This window comes from Poeciliopsis prolifica, unplaced genomic scaffold (assembly GCF_027474105.1).
Source record: "Poeciliopsis prolifica strain line A6 unplaced genomic scaffold, Auburn_PproV2 SCAFFOLD009, whole genome shotgun sequence".
Lineage (NCBI taxonomy): Eukaryota > Metazoa > Chordata > Actinopteri > Cyprinodontiformes > Poeciliidae > Poeciliopsis > Poeciliopsis prolifica.
Genome location: NW_026562384.1, coordinates 9,624,122 through 9,645,411, shown reverse-complemented (window position 1 = coordinate 9,645,411; position 21,290 = coordinate 9,624,122). Strand labels below are relative to the sequence as shown.

General features: G+C 38.4%; 1 protein-coding gene across 2 annotated transcripts in view; it reads left to right on the top strand.

The window, feature by feature from the left end:
- The window catches only part of LOC129362513 (A disintegrin and metalloproteinase with thrombospondin motifs 2-like), a 120,978-nt gene that overhangs the window by 40,879 nt on the left and 58,809 nt on the right, over positions 1–21,290 (top strand). For both annotated transcript variants that reach the window (XM_055034059.1, XM_055034058.1), the window contains exon 3: positions 17,462–17,636. In XM_055034059.1, coding sequence (XP_054890034.1) covers positions 17,462–17,636 — 175 coding nt within the window. The remainder of the gene's footprint in view (positions 1–17,461; positions 17,637–21,290) is intronic.

Genomic DNA, 21,290 nt, shown 5'->3' with positions numbered 1-21,290 from the left:
CAGATTTAAGTTTTAAACACAAAAATATTTATCTGTAACAACTTTTCACTCAGGAACAACTCATGAAAGAACATCATTCCTGTGAGCTGAATAGTTTCACTCACTAATCAGCAAAAAACATCCAGCTAAAATTAGCCCACGTCGAGTCCCCCCCCAGTCCCTCATTGTGAACTGCATACATGGTTGTAGATGGAGCCATAATCAAATATTAAACTGAAGTTATCAGACTTACGTAGCAGGAACTTTGCCGGTGGCTTTGTCCATCTTAGACTTCCAGCAGTGAAGAAAACAAAATAGAAAAAAGAAAAAAAAGATCTCATTGCTGAGAACAAACATCAGCAAAGAGAGGCGTTTACCAGAACTATTATTAAGAAAACAAGTTTTTGGTTATTGTTTATTGTCAGGGTAACAGCAAGTGGACTTAGCTTGTGTCAGGTGCCTGCTGGTTTGACTTGTGTTTTTTGAAGCTGACAAGCACACACACACACACACACACCCACACACACACACACAAACACACACACACACACACACACACACACACAAATTCCTGGGAGCTTGGATAGGTCATTTTCACACACCCACATGGGCTTGCCTGCTTAGACATGGAATTGCTTGCATGCAAACACAAACCAACTTTGCACTTGCTTAGTTTGTTTGGGAAGGATAAGGTTGTGGAAGTACAGGAATTTAAGTTGATTTGGACATGGTTTCTTGTGTTTATTGTGTGGTTATTGTCCTCCAGTCATAGGTTGGAGCACTCCAATCTACATCATCTCTGCACTTATGAAAAGGACTGGAATGATTTAGTGTTTACCCAGAGATGGAAAGAAAATTTGTTCCAAGAAACTTGATTAAGGTTTTGAGCTAGAATCCAGAAAATTCAGGAAAGCATGACTATGGATGCAGAAATATGCCTTTAAATGTAACAGGGTCAAAAATACTCATCTCTGTACATCCTCATCTTAAACCTCTAACAAAATGAAGAGAACATCCTAACACACTTGGGCAAAAAATGAATAAGTAAAAAAAAAAGTCACACAGGCACATTATTCATGTACTGCTATCCATTTGAACTTCATGCTGTTTCCTCAGTAAGTGAAGAGGTGGAAGAGTGGCCCAGCTCCTGCCTCTCTCTGCTCCGGCTGATTTGAAGTGAATGAGCCTCTCGTTCTGTAAGCTGTGTAAATATTTCAGCAGTTCATACGCCTGCGCCAAGCCCAGCCATAGTGCCATGTCACTGACCATTAGTGCTGACCTGCTGCTTCTGGTCCTCTGTCCTTTTGTGTTTTTGTTTCTTCCAACTTAATTTCTTTCCTTGCTGTTTTTTTCCCCCTCCCTTCTTACAGTGTGTCCAATTTAAAAAGAAATGAAGAAGAAAAAACTATTTTATATGAGATGTTAATGAGAAATCCAGAGTTTCTACAGTCTTAAGCAGTTTTAGAATTATATAATTTGGTATCAGTAAGTTCCACGTCAGGACCAGTATGAAAAAAAAAAATACTTGCTTTGTTAGACTTTTATTTCCTCTCCTGTTGTCTATGAATTCCCTTCTCCCTTGTATATTTCCTTCTGTCATGTTGTCCCTTTTTTCAGTTTTTTCTAGTTTCCTTTCTTTTTTCCCACCTTCGGTTTTTCCTGTCTTTTGTCCTTGCATTATTGTGTCTCACCCCCCTTGTCTTTCTGCCTATTTGTCCTATTTGATTCCAACCTCCCTTGTGTCCATCCTTGTTTCATATTTTGTTCCTATCTTTTCTCTCTCTTGTCCTTCCTTCCTTTCCTTCCTTCCCTGTGTCCTTTCTTTTTTATTTTCTTATATAACTCCCTTCTTTCTTAGTGTCTTTTCTTCCTTCCTTCCCTATATGTCCCCTTTCCTTCCTTCCCTGTGTCCCACATGTCTTACTTCTGTCCTCCTGTCCAGTTTGTTTTTGTGCAAATACTAGATTTTAAATCTCTCTGCTGTAGAAATAAGTGCTATGAAGTCAGGGTGAACATTAGTTTTTTGTAATTTAAATGACTAAAAAAGGACAGAGAAATCTGGAAGGTTGTACCTTTAAATATTTGGGAATGTATGCATCAGAAATCTGTAGGGAAATGAGACGATTTGAGCGACACTTGAGGAGGTATTTCTACACAGATAACCTTAAGTGTGTTTACCTGTTTTATTTGATAAGGTGTGAAAACTGTCAGCTAGATTGTGGTGCTGACAAATAACCCTCCTCTGGCTCTGAAATCTGTCTGTCGACTCAGTGATCTTTGTTGGCAATAATGTAAGAAAAACACACACACACACACACACGCACGGTAACTTGTTTGTGCTTCTTCTCTCCAGCACATTGTTTCCTCACTAAGTTAGAACATAAAAAGCAGCATTAAAAGTGATTATGTGCTCAATTGAGCCAAAAGTTTTACATATTTCAGAAAGAGTAGATTTCTAAAATATTTCCATTGGATCTTTGTTAAACATTTTTGTGTGAGAGGGTTTGTTTGAGAGCAGGGGCTCCAGAGCAGATGGCATTAGTTGCATTACATGAAGGGAGAAAATGTAAAGGCTCACCCGTTCTCTGTTACTTAGTCTGCGGTTTCTGATCAGAAGAAGCGGTTTCTCTGTGTGAGAAAGAGCTTGACATGACTTATTTTTCAAATGTTGTACTGTGCTAGTTTCTGTCTTTTATACCCAGAGACATGAATGTTTATGTACTCCCACATAATACAGAAGGTGGATCAATCAAAAGAACAACCAGCTCAGTCTGTCAACTCATGCACAGTCTGAGTCTGATCGATCCGAAGGCAGATCTTATTGGTGTTCTCTCTGTTTGGGCTGGAGCATAAACACACGTATACTGTATTTACTCACACATTTAAACATAGATACAAATCCCTTCCTTACACAAAAGTCTCAACTGCTTTTGTGGGTAAGTGGGCATATCAACTCTTATAGATCAATCCAACAACCAGGAGCATTGCATGGAGTCATTTAATCTCTGCCTTCATTATTCTTAGGCTGATAAATGAATATTAGCATTGTCCAAAATAGATATTTTTTTTTTAAATTATTCAATAGTGCTGAATAGAAAACTTGAAAATCACCTCTACATGTGCAAAACTGGTAGAAGCATACCCCAATAGATGTATACTATAAGTCCAGCAAAATGTAAAAAAAGTATTTTGTGATTTCTGCCAGATTTACTAATATTTCCCACATGTCTGCCTGTTGTCTATACCCACTTATTGTCAAAGTGTGCTGCATATTCGATGTTGTTTTTAGTGTTGTAGGTTTTGTTTGGTTTTAGCACTTCTGCCCATATCCTGTACAATGTTTTTGAATGACCCTTGAAATGAAGCTTTGGTGAATGTTTGCTCTGTCGATGGTAAAGCATCGCCCATGTCTTATATGTCCTGGGTAATTAAAGCTAAATTATTGATATAGTGATGCATTATTCAAGTGGGACAATTAGAGGTAGAAAGAATAGTAAACACAGGTAGCTCTGCAATATCTGAACAGAGAGTGGGCGTGCGTGTGCGTTGGGGCATAAGGGTATACTCGCGGCTTTATGCCCCAGAAACATCTCTCCCAGCAGCCCCAGGCCAGTGTTCCTCCACCTGATTTCCCCATCAATAATCTCTCTATATTTTACCATTTTCATCTCTCTTCCTTCCTTCATCATATTTTATTCTGACTTAACCTCTTACTTTCCCGCCATGTTTCTCTGTTGTATCTGCATTTTGCTTTCCTGTGCTGCACCCATTAGCTTTTTCTTCTCCCTGTTGCTATGACATTAGCTTGCACTGAGTGTCAGACTTTTCTTACAGGATGGGGGTAAAGAACTAAGTCTTGTTCGTGTAATTTTACTACCTGTGCCAAACAAAAGCAAGCCCAACCTCCAGGTTCTCGAGGCATTTTTTTTTTATCTCACCTTGCTTCCCCACTCCAATTCGTTCGCCCTTCATCCCATTTTATATTTATTTTTTTGTCGGATCCACGTTTTCTGTTTCACTCTGCTTTTAATGGACCGTCCCTCTTCTTTGTTTTCTGCACTGAAATTTTAGGTCCCATTTAAGCCACAAATGTGATATTTTACCTTTCTTGGTGCTATACCTGTTTAGTGAAATGTATTGTTGATTTTAGTCAAGCAGACACAGTGGCAATCAGGTCGAGTTTCAAACCCTGCATACTTGTGTGTTTGTCTCTGTGTTTTGGCCTAGGCTTGACCTTGCTTATAACAGCGATGCTGAGGTTCCTCATTAGCACTGGACTGGAGGAAACAGGGTAATGAGGGAGCAGGTTGTCTTTAGGCAAACAAGTATTCTCTCTCTCTCATTCACACACACACATGCACATGCAGTCAGTGTGCATAAATGCCAATACACAGCGTTGTGTTAGTGTTAGCATGCACCTGCTGACACCTGTGCTTATGCAAGATCTCACATAAGCTTCCTGCTCACTCACTCATACACAAACACACTTTCTGAGTACTTCTCAGTCTCATGGCCCCCCCACTCAGTTGTCTCGCCTCACCTTCTGTTTAGTGTTTTTTCTCTCCCACACACATTCTGCCTCTTCCCCTCGACTCTGTCTTCTTCTCCCTGTTCTTCCTACTAACTAGACAGACCTTGCAAACATCACTGCCCAGATTAGGTGGACCTGCAGTTCCATGGTTGCCCTCTGCTGGTAGTCTCTTTAAAGGGCACACCTGAAAATAGTGCTTTGACATGTTTATTTTTTAATAAATGTTAATGAGAATTTTTTTCAAATCAGGTTAAGTCATTTGAGCAACAATATTCACCTTGTATCTTTGTCAAGTTTTTGCTTAATGTGACCATGACAGTGTCACACAGCCCATGCGTAGCTTTGTAAGACCAAAAGAAACATGAAGAAATATAACTGGTAGTTTACATTTTTACACCAGCATGCTGTATTAAGATCCTTAGGAAGGATGGATGGATGGATGGATAGGAGACTATAAGATGACATTTAACAATTGTGCACAGAGTAAGATCATTTTCAATGCTGAATAAAGTACATTCACAACTGTTACCTTTACAAATCAAGCCTGTCATACAGTACTGCAAGTTGCCATCCATCCATCCATCCATCCATCCATCCATCCATCCATCCATCCATCCATCCATCCATCCATCCATCCATCCATCCATCCATCCATCCATCCAACCATCCATCCATCCATCCATCCATCCATCCATCCATCCATCCATCCATCCATCCATCCATCCATCCATCCATCCATCCATCCATCCATCCATCCATCCATCCATCGGTTAGAGTGTTTAAATAGAGTAGAGGAATAATTAGCACAATCAAAGCTGATACGATTTTTTTTTTTTGTTTTTTGGTTCATCTTAGATTTTGTCTGGTTTGACCATTTCCAACCAAATATAGAATGCATACATTGAATAATATAGTTTTACTTATTATTTTAGATTTCAAATTAGCTAAATAAATAAGACTTCTCAAGTTAAAAAGTGAAAAGACTTTATTGGCATCTTCTTTGATTGCATAATGTTCATTATTTGTCCAAAATTGAGATAAAAAAAAAAAAAAACCTGATTATTTATTTATTTAATTTTATTATCTGGCTGGGTAGTCTGAGAAGCAATTGAAACATTGGCTACACAGAGCCTGTCTGTGTAATTTTTTAGTAATGTCATTCTGTCAAAATGCAAAAATTGTTTTGATTCAGAGAGGAATTGTTCTACAATGTCATACACAAATTATTTTATTTTATGAAGAAAAATAGACATTATCTAACCTACCTTGCACACTGTATGATGTGGAATATATATATATATATATATATATATATATATATATATATATATATATATATATATATATATAATATATATATATAGCATAGCTATTTAAATATAAATACATATAACATCAGAAATTCTACAGTCATTTTTAAAACTGAATCAAAATAAAAGTAGTTGCTGATGTTCAATGCATTTCTGTGAAAGGTAGCCACACACATCAAGGAAACAATTGGCTTTTACTTTGCTGTAGCACTGACAGATAGGCCTACTGTGTATCAGAACATACACACACAGTCGTCCAGATAGAGCCACTTGACTGCACTTTGAATTTTTTGAATTCTACGTTAAGACCTTGGATGCATTTAATTCCCTTTTTGGAAAGGCAAATGCATTTTTGTGGAGAAAAAAAAATGTCAGTTTTGTCTTTGACATGCGTCTGATTGTAAGACTGGAAAATGTTCACTTGTGTAAACTTCTAAAAGCCAAGATGACTTCCCTTCTTTTTCAGTTTATTTTTCCACTGTCTTTCCTCCCCATCCATCCGCCATGAGTCTAATTAATCCTTACAATTTTCGTGCTTTGATCGCCCTCCTTAGAAGCGGTGTGATTTGAGCTGCCGACACAGTGAGAGGGAGATCATCTCTCTCACTCGCTACCTTACTCCCACCACCTTCCACTGGTTTTGACAGATTCCAGTGGAGAGGAGCAGGAATGTGACAATAAAAGGAGAGAGGCAAAGGGAAGGGACAGAAAGTTGAGGAAAAACTGTTTCACAGCCTGACACATGTGGCATAACACCTGCTGATTATGTTAAAACAGTCCCACATAAGGTTAAAAAAAAAAGAAAGAATAACAGGTTCCTGTCATGGTCATTTGAGCTTGAAACAACCAGTGTCCCAGTGTGTGATATCAGTTAGTAATTTGACTTTAGCTGAAGTAGATAAAGTCAAAGCTTTTTTCCTTTGCTACCACAAGGCCACAATTGATGCTTTAAGGTAATTTATTTTGTACTTTAATGTCTGAATACTCATACCATATTGTATTTCCAATTATTTTGATTGTCATCCTTGTTTGCACCTGTGACACTTAACCAATTATGACCAATTATGGATGTTAATCAGGATAAAGTTATTCTGAGCATCCTTATTGTAGTTTGCTAAAGTTATACATCATGGTTTCTATGCAACAAACTACAAGAACATTAAACAACCTACATATATGCATTTATATGTACTCCTTATAACCCATGATTGGTACAAGCTGACAGAATTAGTAAGTTTCTTATCATTTTTGCATAAGTTTTAAAGGTTAATTTGTTAAAGTATGTGAGACATAGCTAACCTTTCTTTAACCGTAGACATGTTTTTTGCAGATGGTCTTCAGAGATAATCCTTAGTCTCTGTTTAGGTTAATGTGCTCCTCCTTCGTAGACTCATTAGTCATAAAACTGTCTCTGTGTTCTGCTTTTTGTTATCTAGCGCCAGCCCCCCCTCATTCTTCCTTTGTGTATTAAAAGACAAACTTTTCTGCAGAGTTTTATGGTGCACTGTTCGGAAGAGCAGTTCTCTGTGTTTTTCTCCTTTTGCAAAAGAGACCTTGTTTGAAGACTAAGTAATGTTGTCTGTGGTTCTTTTTATTTAGGTAAACAAAATACCTTTCACAAACATTCACAAACCTGTCCAAAACTAACTTGGGTACCAAAGTTGTAACAGGAGAGTACTATGTCCATTCATCCATTTTCTGTTCAACCTTATCCCTAGTGGGGTCAAGAGGTGCTAGTGCCTATCTCCAGCTACGTTCCGGGCGACAAGACAAAACACCTTGCACACACACTCACACCTCGGGAAAATTTAGAGAGACCAATTTATCTAACACTCATGTTTTTGGGCTGTGGGAGGAAGCCGGAGTACCCGGAAAGAACCCACACACGCACAGGGAGGACATCCAAACTCTGTGCAAAAACCCCGGGCTGGGAATCGAACCCAAGACCGTCTTGCTGCAAGGCAACAGTGCTACCAGCTATGCTACTCTCCTTTATTATGTATGTCAGTAAAATAAACATAAAACTTCAGACTGGCTACCTACTATCCAACATCAGCTAGTTAGGCTTCCAACATTTACTTGCATAATGTGTCAGGTTCTCTTTTTTTCTGCATTGATCTTCTACCATAAAATATACAAATTGTATATCATATAAGTTGACTCGGACGTAACCCAGATTTTTAGATTGAAATAAAAATTAATGGATAGTTTTCCATTTTGATTTGACCACAAGGAAGAAGACAAATTTATTCATTGTTCCTAATAGAAGAACTTAATTATAAATGAGAAAAGAAACCATCTGTCTGATACAATTTTCTTCTATTCAGAAGACACATCACACTTTTCTGTGTGATGTGTCTTCTCATCATCAAGTCTTTGGTTATAATTGATTGGTTGCTATTTAATCAATCATCAAGTTAGACCACTGACCTTCACAGACCGAAGTGTCCGTGCTTGGGTAAGGTTGGAGTAGTGTGTTCATTTTACATGTGCATGCAGATGCCTGTTCTTCCCTCACATGAGGGGTCAGAAAGGTGGAGAACAAGGCAGCAACTCCTTGATAAAACAGATGTTTGATTGGCTCTTGCTGTTGCTCCGAAGCAGCCCGATTGGCTGCCGAGTCCAGCTGTCAGTGTGGCGAGCAGGTAGGGGTGGATCTCTTCGCTCTGCTCTGTTGCTAGGTTACAGGTATACCCAATAGATTTGGAGATATGGAGATAGAGTGGAGATAAGGTTGAGGATGGGTGTGGATCAGTGTGGGGGTGCGTGTGTGTGTCGCAATGTATTTGCACACGTGTGAGGGATTTTTAGCAGGAGGGGAGGGGTAGATAGGTCAGGAGGCTGGAAGCATAATTGACATTTGAGGGCAGAGACAAAGAGCTTCCCAGAAAAATGGCAAAAAGGTGGATTCTATTCATTGAAAAATGATGTTAAGCTTCTTCCTAAAAACCACGTTGATAGAGTTTATTAATATCTAAAACTGATGACATTTACAAAAACCTAAAAGTGAAAAAGCCCTCATGCTGTACTTTTTGAAATCACTTCACAAAACAAATACCTCATGGGTTTCCTCTGACTTCCTCTGAGTTTACAGGTACAGTTGTGTCGTTATTTCTGGACAGCCGATCCCAGGCCTGTGGTAGATTTGTAATTCATTAAAGTGCTGTTGTATTAATTACAGACTGCTCCAGACTGCACTGCTCTGAGAACAGCTGTTCCGCAGGACTTGGATTGCAATCATAGAGTGGTCAGTCGCCACTAATCGTGGTCATTTATCAATCTGGAAGACCACACACTCATATGTGAGCTCGGTAAAATACACAGACACACACACACACCCCCGCAGACCCTGATCGATGACACGGCTGGGCTGGTAAAAAGGATTGATGGGTGCTTTGTTTGTGTGTGGGGGAGTGTGTGTGAGAAAGAGAGGGTGCTTGCATTGGAGCAGGAGGGACCTATAGGACATCTCGTCAAAGAAAACATTTTGGAAACAATACTGAGAATCAGTGTGGGCAATAAAAGATGAAAATGCTTTCATGAACTAAAACATATTAACAATCTCTGGACTGTTGCCTGGGCTCCTGCACGTTGGTCAGGCCAAGAACATCTGGCTCTTTGGGAAAGCTGATCACCAAGTAAATTTATAAACACAATTATAATTCTCTCATGTTCTTCTATTTTTAGTTGAATCACTGCTTATTTATTTTGCTAAGTCTCTGTTAAACATTTAAATGTCTCACATTACAACTATAAACTTTAGTGTTTTGATTGGGATTTTTTGCAAATGATCAGCGCACAAGTAATGAAATCGCAGGAGAGGAGGGGTAGATGGATCTGAAGTCACCTATATAATAAATAGAGCCCACCTGTGTGTAATTGAACATTTTAATAATACAAACTGAATAATTTTCAATATAACGCCGATATTTTATCACATTTGATCCCTTCCCATGATATTATATTTTCTTTTGCCCACTTTCACTCCTCTTTTTTTGTTTGTTATTTTTGTTTTGCTGATTCATAATCTCTGTGTGGAAATAAAGCAGAGGGAGGGAGTTTCTGTTCTTCTTAATAACAATGGGAATTTGGAGACAGAGAGAAAGAAAAGGCGAGAACGGGATACCGAGGCGACCCAAACTGACTGTCTGGTGTTCTGTCTGCCAGACTGTTGTCAGCTATGTTTCTGTCTGTCAGCGCTCTCACTGGGAGCTGAAATTTCCACAGATCGAGTTGTCACATTAATCAGGTTTGGCGTACGGCAGCTATTCTTAGACTTGGATCATGCTCTTTGTTTTTTGCTTCTTTTTCCCAATTCCTGGATTCGTCTTCAGAGTTATTTATTTACAGCCACTCCACCTGTTGCAGTATGAAATAAATAATATAAAAGATGCTGCAAGGTGGAGAGGAATACTAACTGAAGTGCAAAAAACATTTGGAAACATACAACAAGAGTCACAAAAAAGCTAAGAATGCAGAATATGTCGCTAATACATGAAGATATTTTCAAATAGGTTTTGAAGGATAGAAATTGTTCGCTTTTATAGGAGTTCAAAGTTGAAAAACTTAAACTGACAGCAAGCTTTTATTATAACTGACATGTACTAGACAATTTTAAGTATTTATTCTGTTTGAAATAATTAGATTATGCTTACAATGTTATTTCATCTTAAATTATGCTTATTTGTGCAGTGGTTTTGACTGCACCTGTATGGTGCACCACATTCTGGTGCACCAGAATGTGGTGCACATTCTGGTGCACCACAGAATGTAGGTATATTTTAAAGCAGTTTCTTACTTTCCTACATATATACACAATCAAATAGAAAATTGTTTGATGCAGCCATAGTGAGCTTACTTGTACGGTTCAAAATTCCCAAGAAATATTTATGCACCTCATGAATCAACTCATTCGAATGCATGGAAGAGGAAGAACAGCTTTCTGCAGAAAGATCTGTTTAAAATTGAAGATACGGCAGAACTTCAAGTGGGCGCGCCGTTTCCTTCACATGCTGCACATTTGATGTTTAGTTCTTCTGTTTTTATTCATTGACGGAAGTTCATTTCTGTTGGACTGAAGGTTGAAATCTCAGGTCGTTTAGTATTTATTTCAGTTTTTGTGAGAAACACAGAATGGAGAGTGTTATTTGTCGAAATACCCTGATCAGAAATGTAGGTCAGATGAGGAGGAGTCACAAAATCAGAACTAAAGAGTGGCCAGGACGGGGATGTCACGCATGTGCATTTTTATGAGAATGATGTATGGTGCTTAGAGTTATTTTTTTGTTCCCAATTGTTTTCTTGAGAGACGGTTTATGGAGACCACTCTGTGTAATGAGCTGAGCATGGTGACGGCGATGAGCGGGCATCACTAAGTCCTCTACGGCTTAAATCGCCCTGAAATCTGGCTTACACCATTCACTGATGTAAAACCTGTGGATAGCTTTCATATCTTACAGAGAACAGAGGAAAACAGGAGGAAAACAGTTTATTTTCTGAAGTCTAGTTGCTGTAACATACATGATATAAAATATTTTTTGGTGAAGGAGAGGAAAAAGCTGCTTGTCATTCTAAAACCTGAAATTTTCTATTTCTGTCTGAACTTATTGTCAATTTAGCAAAACCAAAAATACCAGTGTTGACACCTCCCATTGACTGCAATATGATCCTAAGAACCAAACTGGTTGAACACAACGAAAGGCAAAAGCCTGGATTAAAGTAAATCCTGAAATGGTCTGGGTTTTTGGAGTCCCACATTGTCTTGACTGGTTCCAAGTTTAATTAAATTTTAATTTCACTGAGCTACAAAAAAAAAAGATTTCTGGTAGAAAAATAATTTGATTTTTAAACAAGATGCAGTCTGACAATGTTACACCATGTGAAGGCAACTGGAGAAGCTCAAAGATTTTTCTGATTGTCTGACAGCATCAAGAAAGAGAGTGGTACTGAAAAGAACTATGGTGTCCACAGGGAGACAAAAAGCAAAACAGTTGTCCAACTCTGCACTCAGCCCTATTTTTCAGTTTCTAAATGGATAGTAATGGTGGTCAAAGCCGGACCTAGAGCAAAGTATATTTCAACTTTTTCACAAACAAGTCCAATTATCAGAATCTTCACAGCAGCTCATGCAAACACAAATTCAAAAACCTTTACACCATTTTCACTTTGTAAAAAGCTATTTTCTATTAAGTCTATTGCATAAAAAAACTGTCCAAGTCATTTTTGGTGCAATATATATTGTAGGGATAGGCAATATATGGACAGATCATCACAAAAACACCTGTATCATTTCCGTAATGAAACATAATGTAAACAAACTTTCGATTATATGACTAAGGTTGGATTTCTATATTCTCATGCTTTCTAACTTACAGAGCGTAGCAGATAGTACACATTCTCAAAATACTTTAGAAACTACACTTATAGAGCATACATTTCATGCTAATCTATGTGTAATCTGAACACAAAACTTGTCCTATTGAGGCTAATTTCTGTTTGCAGGAAACAGTAATTTGCTGCTGATGTGATTAAGTAAAATGTGTCTTCTTAATCTCTCTCGTTGAAGTGTGCCTAATTTTCTTAATCAGACTTACTATTGTACCAGGGTGATTCTGTTATGACTCAAATGCTGAATGAATGGAGAGTTACACAGTAGGAGTGAGTCACTATCAAAGCTATATTTGTGCACGGAAGTGTGTTTGTGTGACTGTGCTTGCCCTGCCTCCACGTATACAACTGTGTGTGTTTGCCAGCAGTAGCAGGGTTATGAATCGGATCAAACATACACAGTGGCACACAGGGACAACGGATCAAACATGCACACGCAGGCTGCCTGAGCTGGACTGAACAGAAGGGCTCTGACTGGGTGTGACTTTGATCCCGACCACAGCATCCGTTCCTCTGCTCCAATGCTGTTTTTCTGCTACTCATCTGCCTCATGTGCCCCTCTGGTCTCTTGCCCTGGTCTCACGTTACTTTTCACAAAGCTTCAAATAGGGCTGAGTGTGGTTTTGAGAAAACAGTATCCAACAGTGGACACTCGGTGTTTAGCATGGTCAGTAGCTTTTGGAAGAGAGTTAGAGCTGACTCCAAATATAATATAAAAATAAAATGACACCAAAAAAACATTCACAAACGTTTTTATATATATATATTTTGCAACAAAGTCTAAAAACTGGTCTTTGTCTTTCTTTCTTTTTGAATCTCTTCAGACTTTAGGGCAGGGTTTCGATGCTATCACACATTTCCAGGTTACTCTTGATTGAGTCCACTGCGATTGTTAAGTAACTCAGTTTACCCGTAGAGATCCGTCCATTAGTGGCTACAGTGATACTTTTTGCCCTTTTTGTCTGAACATCTTGGGAAACTTGAACATTGCTTGTGTCATTTCTGTCACTCTGTTGCCAGAAACCAAAAATGGGCTAAACACAAATTATTTAGGTGCAGGTTGGGCATCTTGTATTACAACTTCATCAAACAAAGCCGTACTGACTGCAACTGGTTAATGTTTGTAATGTAATGCTTTAATAATATGAGATCTTGTTACACCTCTAATAAATAAAGTCCATTTTCACCACATGCACTCACCTTAATTAATAATTAAAAGGGGTTCAGTTGTGCATAATGTGATTTAATTAAAATGCAGCTATTGTTTGAAGGCTTTAGAGGTTTGTTAGAGAACATTAGTGAACAAAGTGTCATGAATGTGCCCTCTGTTCAATCTGAGTAAAATTGAGATATTTTGCAAAGAAACCTTTAGGAATAAAATCAGTTTCTAGACCTCCAGTACTGATACAGACACACCACTAGACTTAAACCTGCAATAGCATCAAAAGGTGGTTCTACGAAGAGCTTTAAACATAAGTATTCCACGATTTTCAGTCTCATTTGTAAAAGGTTTTCTAAACCGTCTATTCTTTTTTTAAAAAAAAAAGAAAAAATAATTAAAGATCTTATATTACTTTGTGTTTCTCCGTCATACCCCAAAACACTTTAAAGTTTGCGGTTTCAACAACACAGAAAGTGCAATAGTTAAAGGAGTGTATTTGATTACTTTTGCAGAACCATGACATCTCCAAACAAAAAAAAGAAAGCTATACTTTATCAGAGCTTCGCCGTTCTATACTGATTTCGCCGTTCTATACTGAAGATCTGAAGTTCAGGAAAATAGATTTTTTTTCCCCATTGTGGGAAGAATTTAAAATGTTATCCTGAAATGTACAAAGAAGAAACACACAGATACTAATGTAAAAAAAAAAAAAAAAAGACATCTGGGGAATCTCTTCCTCACTGTAGTTTCACTGCAGCATTTTCGATCAGTTACTGAAACCGTCTCATCGCAAGGAATTAAATTTCGGTCTGGGAGAAACATATTCATAGACCAGTCTGACAAAATGCTTTTAGATGAAGATATAGTGTAGAGACTGATTATGTTAGATTTTAGTGGCTCATGAGGGAAATGAAGCTAATAAGCTAAATCTTAACATGTCAAACTTAATAAAACATCTTCCAACTCATCACCCAGAGGAGCACAATGAATTTAGAGTAATAAGAGAGTAGCAGTCAGAGGCATCTGAAGCTGTAGCACTCCTTAAAGAAGAGAGATTAAACAAAAAATCTGACAAATACACAGAAGGAATCAAGACAAATCATAAGAGGAAATAGACTGTCATTATCGAATGACTATTTGTGAATAGTGCATTATTGTTAGGAATATGGATGTAAATTTTACAGAGCTAAAATCCAGAGGAAAAGGATGAACATATCAATTAGATCAAGGCTCTTTTAATTTTGTAAGATTGTTCAAATCTTTGTTAAAAGATCAATTTTGATAAAAAAGTACAGTGGTTAGTTTATAACTGAAGGGATTTAATATCAGGTAATAGTGATTAAAGTAGCAACACATACTTAAATCTGTTTTAATGAGATCTGATAGGATGGAAAAACATACAGCAGTGTAATATTGTGAAGTAAAAGTAAAATGATGCATGGTTTTGAAAGTGCAACATGCAGAGTCAACATGTTGTGGAGCCATGTTCGCCTCGTTTGCATGGAGCCGATTTCCAGTGGAACTGTAACATTTTTGTTTGCACTTCTCTAGTGGTGAAGTCAGTGACTTTTTGACACCATTTCTCAAAGTAAAACCTGGAGTCATGCTCTTTATATTCTGTTCTAATGGTTTTATCAGCTTTCCGAGGAACGTGTACAATTCGTTTTAAAACTGAATCTTGTTATAAGCGTTTACACAACATTCTCCTTGACCTGCCTGCTGTTTCTCGACCTTCTCTAATGTTCTCCTACAACGCTCCAAGGCCTTCACAGATCTGTATTTATATTGAGATTGAATTACACAAAGAACTTAAATAAGTTTTTTCATCTTTCTTATTGTCATTTAGAGGTACCAGAGAAAAGATTATATGAAAGCAAGGCACATTTTTCTGATTTTCATTTGCAAATGAGCTGACGTGATTCTCTTTATATCGGTCCCATCCATGACCCTGCTTGTGTTGGCTTGTGATAGCTGCTAGTGTTCTGCCAATGAGCCTGATTTCCTCTCACTCTTCCTGGACACAGTGTTTGCACAAGTATCTCCATAATCCTCTTGTCTAGGACTTGGCTGCTGCTGTTTTAGAAGAGATGAAGACAATTCTTCCCACTGTGTAAATGTGAGCACAGCCTTTGATGCTTTATTCACGTCACTTTTTTTGAAGAACGCGTCCATTTTTTTTTTCTCACACTCCCGGACCTTCCCTGTGTAAGCCCCCCCCCCCCCCGCCAACCCCGGCTATGCCTGTCCAAATCGATCCAGCCACGTCCCCTGGTCCCACATGTCATCTTTTTTCTTTGACGGGCTCTCCTCTGCCTTCTGCTTGGTATTCTGGGGTTGGAATGCATGCACCATCTCAGATCCATCAGATCCGATAGTAATGCTGCACCATGACTCCATGAAATAGCAAGATGTGAGCAGAGGGAAGACAGAGATGGTAAAACAAAAGTGTGTCTGTGTATAGTGGTTGAGTTTAGTGGAGTACAGGTCAGTGGGTTGTTAAAGGAAAGACAAAGGAAGGTAGGCAGACATTTTATTTGTTTTATGGCACCACTTAAGTGCACTCTTATTTTGGTTAATTGTGTTATATTGAACACATAATGCACTATAATGAACACAAAAACTAAAATGGTGAGAATAGACTAATCACTAAAAGAAGAATGCTACATAGCTAACTAAAATGATTAATAATAAACATAAATTCTATGTATAGTCCCTCTCTGAGGAATTTATGGTACAGAAAGATGAGGCGCAACTTCTACCCTAAGAAAAATAAAGGTACTGGCTCTTATCTCCACCATCAGCACTTCGTGAGTGATATGTGTGTGTGTGTGTGTGTGTGTGTGTGTGTGTGTGTGTGTGGGTGTGGGTGTGCGATGGGTGTGAAGGGTTTAGAAATCAAGACTATGTGCTTTAACATCTCTTTCAAATAGAGGTCAATAAACTAATTTCAAAAGACGTTTTAACACTGGACGTTTTAATACGCGTGCATGATTGCGTGTGTGTACATAATTTCCTTCAGGGTCATTGTACATGGTTTGGCCTGCAGACAGAGAGAATTTCTTTCAGCAGACTATATTACAGAAGATCTCTTGATTCATATTTCTGAGGTAGTTGTTTGAAATACAAGCTACATATTCTATTTCTGATTTACGTAAAATTGTGCTCCTGTTGCACATCACTCTGCAGCTCTAAATTACATCTACTTTATGTTAATAAAATTTTCTAGAAGTGAGTTTATATGGGCCATATGTTGCGATTCAGTGCAGTAGCATAACCACACGCAGCTTTACAATGCACTTTCCTCTGCAATGCATCCTGAACATTCTTCACATTGCTCATTTTGTTCTCTTTAACCTGCTCATCATTCCTTTCTTACATGTCAAAGCAGAGGCAGACAAGCAAGTGCTGATCATATTGATGTTTTCTCATTTTTCATTTATTAGTCGCTCTTTTTTTTTTTTGCTCTCTTCCTTTCAAAAGCCTCTCAATCCTCAGCGTGATCTCCCCCATGGCTTTTCTCTACAGCAGTGTGTTGCCTTGGTAATTACCAGTTGTCTTAAACAGACAGATGGAATAAGAGAGAGTGACGGGCAATTTTCCCAGAGTCTGCTTTCCCCATATTTGTGCGCGCTACTCCTTTTTTGCGCCGGTGTTATTTGTATGCACGCTTCCTTTCTCCTTTTTGTCTCTTCCTTCTTTATGTCGCTCCTCCTTTCACCAACTTCTTGTGAGTTTGTGTGCAACTGATGTGTGTGTGAAAAAAACAACAACAAAAAAGCAAAGGAATTACCTGACAAGATGTGTTGGCTGAAGATGGGAGTGCGATGGTCTGATCTCTTTCTTGTGTGCTGGTCATTTTAGTTGCCAGGTGTCACTCTGGACCACCACAGGGGACCCAGACAGCATCGCCTCCCTTTCTTCTTTTCTCTTTCTTTCCAGCATGGCCCAAACATAGCAACAGGATTAACCAAAGGGCTAATTCTGTCTGTAAAGGATTAAGAAGAGAGTCAAGCATAGAAACTCAGCTGCTGGCATCTTTTATCACGTTTCAGAGGTCACCTTATCTTTATATTATCCATTTTCTCCTTTCAGGCTGGCATGATCAGGACAGAGAAAGAGGAGTTTTTTATTGAACCAGTGGAAAGGGGCGATGGAGTAATAGAAAAAGAGGAGGTTGGAGGAGGAGGGAGGACACACATCATCTATCGCTCGTCAGCTGTTAAGAAAGTGCCCATCAGCAGCCCAGCAGCGGACTACCACTCCAGAGGTTAGTCTTTGGTTCCCATGGTGCTATCCTCCACTTTTATACATCCTTGACTAAAAGCTCTTCGTGCACACTTCAGCACCATTCTCATATTTCTGTGTTCTCCTTGAACTTACACCTTGCGGACAAAACAGAGTCCCATATTATTGGTGCAAAAACTGCCAAATTACAGAAAAAAGCTTTCCTCATCAGTATTTTTATTTCTAAATATTTTATTTGCTTAGCTATTTTTATTTCAAAAGTCTACTGTGCCGCTTGAGCTATAAACAGTGATTCAATTAAAAAGCCAGCTCTGCTCGTAAAAGTTTGACCACAACACGGGTCATTGTTTTTCATATGTTTTGTAATACAACATGTTTAAACCATGTGGACAAAGCAGAGAATGAGTCTCACACACCTGAATAACACATATGGTCATACTTACTTCTTTTATTTTGCTTGGCCCATACTGTCTGGGCATTTGGGGCATTTCATGCCAAGCGAAAACTGAGCTTGTTTGACTATTCTGCTGTGAATTGCATCGTGTAAATGTACACACCGATTATCTTAGAGTGTGCTGTAATTGTCCTGGAAGGGTTTTTTTTCTATTTAAAATGAAAAGAATTTATCTGTTTCTATAATCTTTCATTGCATAACATCGGGGAAAATTGGAAACATTATTATTAGCTTATGTTGCTAGTAAATAATTAGTAGGGTCACGGATGATAATTGTCAAATTTTATTAGTTCTTCAATTTTTTACAATAAAGAACTCAACTCAGTCATATTGCACCCTCCATATCTTTCTCATACCTTGTTTGCATCAAACTATGATATGCAAAGACAGTGTGTCATATGCTGCAGTCAAAATTAAACTTGCACTCAAATGTACCCTGCTGCCAGTGTATTCACTTCCCAACAAGAAATTTGTGACATATGGAGCAACACATGGTCTACTGATAATGGCAACTTCAGTATCTAAAATAAATTTACCAGCTATAGGCATTATATACTTTTTACTGAAACGGAAACACTGAAACATCTTGAAGGGACTTTAGTTTATTAATTCAAAGGTCTGACACAGCATGCCATCTGTAGGATTAGAGAGAAGGCAAATATGCAAAGTGGCAAGAAAAACCAAGATGTAAATATAATCATGAAAGCAAAGTTACAATTTTGTTTAAAAAGTGTTTTTATGTTTGTTCAACATCTAGCAAAAATGCAATAATTGCAACTAACTTGCCCTTCTTCTCGTCTTTAACTTTAACATCTTTAATGTTGATGAAGAAAATGACATTTCAAAATCATTTCTACTATTGTTTTTGATCATTTTAAGTTTGTTCAAGTTAATGCAAACTATACATGCATATGTGTGTGTGTATATGTATTTCACACACTTTCTAAAAAGCATGAAAGGTGAGAGGAAGAATAGAAAAAAGGCAAAAAACATACAGAAATTCAAAGTTCAAAACAGAGTCTAGACTGTGTAAAAGTGGAAGTGTTACACTTTTTTTCATAACACAATTGCAACATGAATAGTAATTTCAAAGTTTCCTGCTAAATATACCATTTAGGGAGGTGGAGCTAGTCTGCAGATTAACATCTAACAGACCGACAACCTCCCTAGAAGAATAAAAGCTCTAGTGGCAAGCCATCTGTCTAATTTGGAACTAGTTGTCACAAAAAGTAGGAAATAAAAATCTTTACATCATCCAAGAAGACATTGTAATTTCTGAACAGTTTCTGGGCAGCATTCAGACTTTTACTCATACAAACGTTTTCCAGATTTTTTTCCAAAAATATTTGGATGCTTGTGTGGGAGGACTACGACTAATCACAAAGGGATGCCTTACAGGTGTGAGTCAAGGCTCATTATTATGAGTACATTGCAACAGATGAGATCTGTGTCTTCCTATTCTGAGCGGTTGACTCGAAAATGTCTAATAATATACCGAGAGAGTGAGAGAGTTTCCATAGGAACACCCAGCGAGGACAGACTGCATTTGAGTAACATAAATCTGCTCCCGATGTTACTAATACCTGGCAATGCATCCACTTACAGCTACGTCTCTGCAGCCTGACCACATGTACATGCTGGGGAGAAAACGGAAAAGTTTATTGCGAACACAGGCATGTAAAGGATGTAACCAAAAAGCTTACACAACTCCCCTGACTGTGAATTTTAGAGCACACACACACGCACACACACGCATGCTGTGCGTGCGCAGACAAAGGAAACACACACTCTCTCAGTGCGTCTCACTGCTCCTTGTTGCCTTTGAATCTGTCTTTCTAATGAAGAGTGGGGTGCGGATCAATAGCGTAGGATAGAACAGGCCGCTGTGTGTGTGTGTGTGTGTGTCTGCGTGTGCGCGCGTCTGTGTGCGTGCACATGCAGCGTGGGCATCAGTTCTGTGGTCGTCTGGCTCTGAGAGCTGGGATTTTCAAGGCTAAGCAGACAGACAGACAGACTGACTGATAGACAGACAGACAAGCAGGCAGGCATGTGCTGGTCCCAATGGTATTTCATGTGGATGTCTCTCCACTTCTCACCACTGTTTTTTCTTTCTTTTTGCTTTTTGTCTTTGCTATTTTAGAAACATTATGTAAACACAAAGTTTACCTTCCAGCTGTTGAATCATGTTGAAACATCAGACATATAGGAAAGCACCTTGCAGAGTTTATGCAGATCTTGACTTCTAGTTAACACCAAGCTAACTTCTTTTCATACTTTTTGTTGCCTTTTATTTCACAGGTAATCACTCCTGCTGATCAATCGGGGGCATTAATATCATTAATTAAGATCAATCGATCATTTCTGTTAATTCCCCGTGTTAGGCGTGTTTTATCCGCAGCCTGACTTATTTGCTCGGCAAAGTCAGAAGGAAGGAAGTTATATTTAGAAAGGCAATACAGGATCTGAAAAAGAACAGAAGGAATTAGGAGCAAGATTGATTGCTTTCTTGCACCGTAAGCCAGGGAGGTGTGAATCAATGCTCTAAATGGAGAAAGCGACCCTCATTATTAATGTGGTACATTCATCAATTAATCGCTGCAGCGATAGAAAATGAAAGATTGACTTTTTTTTTTTGTTCCATAGCGGACGGAGCGCCATCATTCAAACTGTCTCTTCTCTTCTGTAAAAATTTCATTTGATACTATTTCATCTGCAGCTTTGATCGTTGTGCCTATTTTTTATTTCACTTTTCTTCTTCTCTTTCTGTATTGTCTGTGTCGTTTCTGTTGATACTTTTCTTGGCCCAAGCTGATTTTCGTCCTGCTCTTTTTCATCCCACAACCACAACAGAGAGAGTAGAGTTAGTGTTTTCTCTGGTAAGACTTGGTCTCTTGTTTCTGCGTGTTTCCAACTCAAGGGTATTGAGACTTTAAATGCTTCAATTTCTCAGTCAGAGGGCATCTTTCTGTACTTTTTATAGTTTGTGTGAAAACAAATGAGCAGAATTTGCTTCATGTGGGGATATTAAGTTATTTTTAAGATGTATGGCATCAATCAGCTGATTTTTTTCTTTTTTGACTGTAGTAACCTTTATTTGACAGCAACTGAAAAGGTCAAAGGATCGGGACTCAAACCCGTGATGGCCGCACAGAGGTCCGGTGCGTCCATACATGGGCCGTGCGTTTCACACCTACACCACCACTGAATTAGTTCAGTTTTTAG